The 7,259-nt window shown below is 41.8% G+C and overlaps 1 protein-coding gene across 1 annotated transcript; it reads left to right on the top strand.

Annotated features, from left to right (window-relative positions):
* Window positions 1-487: 487 nt before the first annotated feature.
* RAB39B (RAB39B, member RAS oncogene family) lies at window positions 488-6,751 on the top strand. Its single transcript, XM_019627615.1, has 2 exons — window positions 488-1,005; window positions 3,773-6,751. The coding sequence occupies exons 1-2, from the start codon at window positions 791-793 to the stop codon at window positions 4,197-4,199; spliced, it is 642 nt and encodes a 213-aa protein (XP_019483160.1). The 5' UTR covers window positions 488-790; the 3' UTR covers window positions 4,200-6,751.
* Window positions 6,752-7,259: the final 508 nt, after the last annotated feature.

Raw genomic sequence — 7,259 nt, 5'->3', positions numbered from 1 at the left:
CTATCCTATGGAAATAATGCATGCGTGGCTACACTTAAGAAAATGTTTATTGCAGCATTGTCATGGCAAAAGTAAGATTATTTTGGTAATGGAGAGATATCTATGATTCTTTGTTAATTGTAAAAGCGAGGGTCAGAGTAATGGTCCAATTTGTCAAAAGGCAGTCAATGTATATACGTTTACATATGCTTTATTATATATGTATACGTCTATATATACACGCATATAGATATACATATATTTTCATGGAAATCCATGGGAAGAATATATACCAAGCGTTATGTTAATATCTTGGGGAGGGAGGGGGCAGATCATTATGGACTTTCTTTTTTGTGTACATTTTCGTATTGTTTCCCTAGTTTTAATGAAAAAGTATTACTTTTGCAATTTGAAAGATAGATAAGCTTTTTAATTAAGAAGAAGGCGTGGGTGGAGGAATTAGGACGGAAGGGAAGGGGCGTTTCTTTGGCTGTTTTTCTGTGCGCTCCTTTTACAGACAGTGCGGCGGCTCCGGGCGTCGCGTCTACGCGGGGGATTACAGTAGCCTGGTTGTCAGTGATGAGTCAGAGTGCGTGGTGCTGATGCTGCTGCCATTTCATCACCTCTGTGAGCGCAGCATCCATCCCTCAGCTCTCCCTGCGCCTGGGCCTACCTCGCCTCGGGCTCCCAGGCAAGCGATGCGCTCGCGGCGTATCTAGATCCGGACCTAGCCTCGCTCTCCGAGGCCTGGGCGGGACGCCCCCTCTCGCCGCACACGGCCCTGGCCAAGGAGACCTGCCGAGCCCCGGCCATGGAAGCCATCTGGCTGTACCAGTTCCGGCTCATTGTCATCGGGGATTCCACGGTGGGCAAGTCCTGTCTGATCCGCCGCTTCACCGAGGGCCGCTTTGCCCAGGTTTCGGACCCCACCGTGGGGGTGGATTTTTTCTCCCGTCTGGTGGAGATCGAGCCAGGAAAACGCATCAAGCTCCAGATCTGGGATACGGCGGGTCAAGAGAGGTTCAGGTGAGAGCGCAGCCCGGGCCCGCGAGCAGTGGGAGGGTCTTCGGAGCTTGCACAGCCCCTGGGGAAAGAGGACGTCCCGGTCCTGGTCGCGCGGCCCCGTAGGGACGTTGCCGAAGGTCTGGGGGGTTTCTGCTTAAGCCCACCTTCAGCTAGCTGGGAGTTCCGTGCAGGAAAAGAAGCGCCCTGGCAGGGAAGGCCGGTCAATCATAGGTATTGCTTGCACCACAACTCCACCAGCCTGCCCCTTGGTGGCTAACAAACCATCTGGAATTGATCAGTGTAATTCGTCAATCTCAGTCCCGATGCTACGTACTTTTCAAAATGTTCCCGGGTCATCCCAACATAACTGATGGATACAGACAGATGATACGGAGGCAGAAATAGAGGTAGACATAGGTTCAGATACAGGTGTATTATGTTATATACATATGAAATAGTCAGGTATTGAGGATTGATTCCTTCTTGCAACCAGCACACCATCGGTGATCACCCTCTGCATGCCAGGCTTCAGGCTTGTTTCTGAGGAAACTCACACAAGGGGATGCCATGTAAACAAAACAGACACAGGCCCTTCCCTCTAAGAACTACTGTGCTAGCATAGTGGGGGGAAGTAGATAATCAGCAATTACACAAAAGACTGCCTTGTTTATATTTGTGTGCCCACTCCCGACTATAACTCTTAGCACATCACAGTAATCAATGAACAGGTTTAATTTTCCCATACAACCCTTTGCTTTTCATTTGTAGTATGTATCATTTGGAATTCTATGTATAATATAGAGAGAGAAGGGAAGGCTACCTGGCCAAGATGAGGCCTGACGAGGATGAGAGGAAAAGCCCAAGGAGAGGAAACGGCATGTGGAAAGGCAGAAGTGGGAGAGAGCAACGTACACAGAAAACTTCGAGGGAGCAATTAAAGCTAAAGGCACATAGAGCATCAGGAGCTAGAACAAAAGCACTCAATAGCCCATGATTATGATCATTTATTCATTTATCTATCGACAGTAATTGAGCGTAGAAGATACTGGTTAGGTAGTTGAAGAGTAGTAAGGAGAAGAGCTAACTCAAACTTCAGTTGTCTCCAACTCCCCACTTCCACAAACAACACCCTGGTAAATATCCTTGTACAGCTTTGCTTTTAACTGATAAATGCATTTTGCATATTATAAGTGAAGAAAAGTGCCTTTTATGTGTTTATGGGAACATCCGTATGAGCAGCCTTTTCATATCCACTGCTTATTATCATTGGGTCATACTGATTTGTAAGAGTTCTTTTCAGATTAGGAATATTAATGCTTTTCTGTCACATATGTTGTAAAATATTTTCCCAGTTTCTCATTTGTTTTTGAACTTTAAGAAAAAATTTTTGATGTACAGAAGGTCATAATATTAATGAGCCTTATCTCATGGTTAGAAAGGGCTTCATTACTTTCTAAATACTGATATAATAATCTATTTTAGAGATTTGAAAGGGCTCTACAGCTTGCTTATTGATGTCTTGAGCCGAGCTGTTCACAAATCAAAACCTTTGTTTGATCATGTTGAATCTTCTGGTACACCTATCATTATCCATGAATCTTCAAACATAAGGGAATTAGAAACACTTTCATTACCCAGGGCTGAGTTGCCCAGTTCTGGAGACTTGAAATCATTTGTAAGGTTTGCTCTTACAACCATCTACTTTGGACTTTAATCCACTGGACGTTTGTTCTGTTATCATTGAGCCATTTGCCCTAAGCTCTAAACTATTGAGTCCCTCATTATTTATCTTCTTCATCCAAGGAAACAGAAAACCTAAAAATAGACATCGATCAAAGAGCACAGTAGTCTAAAGCAAGTGATTGTAGAAGCAAACATTTCTACACCCTGTAATAAGCTCTAAAGTATAATACCACAATGTATATTGGTAATGAAGCTCCTCAAAACAAGAAGTTAAAATAGATGAGGTTTCTTCTGTTTAAGAGGTACAGCAAATGTATAATAGGTTTTAGAAATATTCTAGTTATAATGCTTTAAATAAATCATGTCATTTTAAGGGAAAGCTTTGATGATTTAGGCAGTTTTTTTCCAGCTGGTGGCTCCTTATTCAGTCTCTGAAATGTGTCAGGAAGTATGGCTGATAGGCACTTTGCCCAAGGCCTTTGCAGACCATCTATCTCTCTTTTTCCTATTCCTAATGGCCTGGGGAAGAAAAAAAACAGAATTGTGTTTCTCCTCACAGAAGAGATTGAGGACCCCTGTTAGATTAAAATAATAATAATAATAGAATAATAGAAAGACAAACATGGTGATGGGAAATGGGATAAAATGGAATGTGTTGCAATACAGCTATATATTTATGAGCATTTGTCAATCATTATACATTTATTTTAAAAATTTTACAATTTGTAATGAGGTCTCCAGGTCACAGAACACATTAACATCCATTGTTTCATTTTGCCTCAGGATAACTGTGACTTAGGTATCCCATTTTGCAGAACAGGAAGTCTCATTCAGTTATTCAGATGTGGAGGTGGGAGAGTTAGCTGATTGATGGGAAATGCCTGTCAGTCACGAGCATTCATTTGTAGAAGAGGCCATCTCAAAATTTTGCCCAATTGAAAATTCACATATTATCATTATGGAATGACATTTGTATTCTGTTGTTAAAAAATTGATTTTACTAAGGAACTGTGCCAGTAAGCAAATACACTAGAATATACTGAGTTCATTGAAATACAGGAGTTTGGGCCTGGCCTTCATTCTTGACTTTTTTCTTGTGTTTTAGATCCATCACTCGCGCCTACTACAGGAACTCAGTAGGTGGTCTTCTCTTATTTGACATTACCAACCGCAGGTCCTTCCAGAATGTCCATGAGTGGTTAGAAGAGACCAAAGTACACGTTCAGCCCTACCAAATTGTATTTGTTCTGGTGGGTCACAAGTGTGACCTGGATACACAGAGGCAAGTGACTCGCCACGAGGCAGAGAAACTGGCTGCTGCGTACGGCATGAAGTACATTGAAACGTCAGCCCGAGATGCCATTAATGTGGAGAAAGCCTTCACAGACCTGACGAGAGACATATATGAGCTGGTTAAAAGGGGGGATATTACGATCCAGGAGGGCTGGGAAGGGGTGAAGAGTGGATTTGTACCAAATGTGGTTCACTCTTCAGAAGAGGTTGTCAAATCAGACAGGAGATGTTTGTGCTAGTCAGCCCTTCTGATTTTCAAAACATGCTCTCCCACCTGAACTTAAAGTTATCAAAATGAATAGAATCTTTGTGTGACTGAAGAGAACTCAACCTCCATTTTGGACACCAAGTGAGCCTCCTTCCCAAGGGGCACTCTGACGGGTTGGGGGCAGGTGGATGGGGGAGTGCTGTGACGGAGGGACTGAATTACTGACAGGGGCCAGGCACTGTTCTGTGGCCCACGCTGGGCAGTGGCTACTCCCTTTGCCCTTTGTGGACCACATGTCAGGGGCCTGAGGTTTGGGGAGCCAGGCCCCCCAAAAATATACCCACAGACAGGACAGCTATTTCTTGGTATTTCAGCTCATTCATAGATCACGAACATATATAAGGGGAAAAAAAGTGTCACATTGAAAATAATTAGCAAAATGAAATAAAAAGACTGAAAGCAACTTAATCAGTGAGAATATCCTACACCAAGTATGTGCCAGGTTCGGTTAAAAGGTCCCAATTAGCTTCTAAACAGCTCGTCTGCAAAATGAGAGGCACGGACCAGATATTGACTAAGACACTTTCGAGGCCTGGTGTTCGAATATAAAAAGAAAAAAAGGGGTGAATATGAAAAGGGAGGCTATTTACACACTGTTATTACCACCTTGGGGAAAATGTACGACCCTGTGATAGAATCACCAGCCGTGTCAAAGAAATTGTCCCAGGCAAAATATCCTGGAAGTGGAAGACAGGAACACCAACCCAAATGTCATACCCTCTTTTCCCTCTGACCATGTCTGGGGTTTCACTGCATTGGTGACTCATCTAGAAGTGAACAACGTGCTGTCTCTTTGGGTCATGGCGGCCATGGCACAGGGATTGCCTCTGAAAAGAGAGGTGAACCCTGGCTCCTCAGTCCTGTACTGAGTACCCGCTCAGCAGGAGGCACCGTGACCCTTACAAATGCGCTACAGTCACTTGAATGACTCACTTGATGCTCATAACAGGCCCGTGAGGTTTTCTTCCCCATTTTACAAAAGTAAACTCAGAGGCAGGAGACTCACTTGGCCAAGTTGAAGGACTATGACCCTGAGTTCTTGTTTCGGTGCATCATCCTGCTGTAAGATGAATGAGCTGTTATTAATTTGTTCACTTTGGAAGAGATACGACTGTAAATAAATGTTCTCTACGTGTTAGGATATGTTTCCTTATTGATTACAACTCAGCTATAGTCCTGAGGGAGCGTAGGGGTGAATCAAAGCTAAAGCCCATTCAGGTAGTATTGACAAGAGGGCTTGAAACAAGTGAATAATTGCACAACAAAACACATTAGACCTGTGTAGGCTAGAAGTGTTCTTATCACTGAAACACAGTGGCCATATTATTAAAAGGAACCAAACACAGCAGTGGGAAGTGGGATGGGGATAAAACGCTCACCTCACAATGACCTTGGCCACCTGTTTGCTCAAATCTGTACTAAGTTTCTGTCTACCCAAGAGAAGCCGCTCTTAATTCTCAAGTGAACAGACAGATAACTGCAGCAGAAAGTTGGCATGCTTGGCTTGGGTTTCCATTATAGTCTTGAAGAGAGGTGATGCTTTAAATTATTTTGTGGATTGTAGCCAGGTCAGCTAGGCAAAAGCCATACTTTTCACAGTAAGGAAACAGTTCTGATTAGAGACAGATTTCTCATATTGGTTGTGATAGGAAAGCCCGAGAACAGTAAATTACTTGGAGATCTATGTTAAACTTTAGTATGAATATAACTGAATTTGAAAGTTTGGGAATTTACTTCAGCCAGAATAAGAAAGCCAAATAATGAAAATCATGGAAACAAACCACCTTGGACCAACCTGCAGCATCAACTATAACTGAACTGATCATCTCTACATTCATTTAACAAGACCAGGCTAGGGTGGAGTAGTTAAGTTGCCAGTTTTGTGATTGTAGAAGGCAAATAAAAGATGATGAATTGGGTTAACACAAAGTTTATCAACTGCTATACTTAATTATGTTTAAAAGATTTTGAAAACAAGATTATCCAGTGGATAAATGAGAGTTGACTGGATTCTGTCAGTTCAAAAAAGAAGATAGAAACAAAACTTCTCTACAGTTTTCTTGACGAAAATACATTATATGTATACTTTCCCCATTCCTTGCATTTTTTTAGGCAGGTTTAAAAATACTCAGCATCGATCCAGCAGAGGTGGCTGAGCTTAATTGCGTCAACAAGTTCTAGAAACTTTACAAATCATTTTCGTAGAATTCAGTGCTGTTGTCACTGCAAGAAGTGGGTTTTAGAAAATAAGTGTGAAAAAAAATCAGGTGTTAATACAATACTAAGGATAAAGCTTTAGAAGCTATTTTACTACATAGGTAAAGAAAAGATAAACTAACTTGTAACAAAGATCACAACTGCATGTTGGATTAGATTGTCTCATATTCCAGAATAAAATGTACTGTATACTTTTCCTCACTTTGTTGTGCACTGTAATGAAATGTGAAAAAAAATGTTTTCTTTAGCTGTATGTGAATGAAAATATGCTTGTATTTAGTAAAATGGTTGATTCTGTGACTGTGAGATTCCAAGTGTGTGTTGTAGCTATTTCCAGAACCTGTCACTCTAGTGTAGCAACCACTACCATGGATATCAATTATAATAGATATGACATATACTATGCACCACAGTAGTCACCAGTATCTCAAAGCCAGAAAAAGAACATGATTTTTGAAAGTTGTATGATCATCAAGTTGACAGTCAGAGACCTCACTACTGCCACTTTTGGAAAAGTTGGTCGTCTCAGGCCTAAATCTGAATCATTGCCATTTTTAGTCAAGGATTTTAATTTTGACACTAGGTAGCTGATTACAACCATTGTCTTCTCTGGTAAGTCTTCTTTTCCCCAGGCTGAATTGCCTCAGCTTTTTCAAGTCCTATTGTGGTGTGCTTTTGGTGTCAGGCTCATTTGCAGTGTGGGGCCCACATTGGAACACAATAGTTCAGAGCCTAGTTCAGAATTAGGGTTTGTAGTACACATTTAGAGAAGGGTAAAGGAAAAAAGATATTTGATTCTGAGTCTGGGCATAAG

Source organism: Hipposideros armiger, unplaced genomic scaffold (genome assembly GCF_001890085.2).
Source record: "Hipposideros armiger isolate ML-2016 unplaced genomic scaffold, ASM189008v1 scaffold_738, whole genome shotgun sequence".
NCBI lineage: Eukaryota > Metazoa > Chordata > Mammalia > Chiroptera > Hipposideridae > Hipposideros > Hipposideros armiger.
Note: the sequence above shows the minus strand (reverse complement) of the source record. Positions and strands in the feature narration are given on the sequence as shown.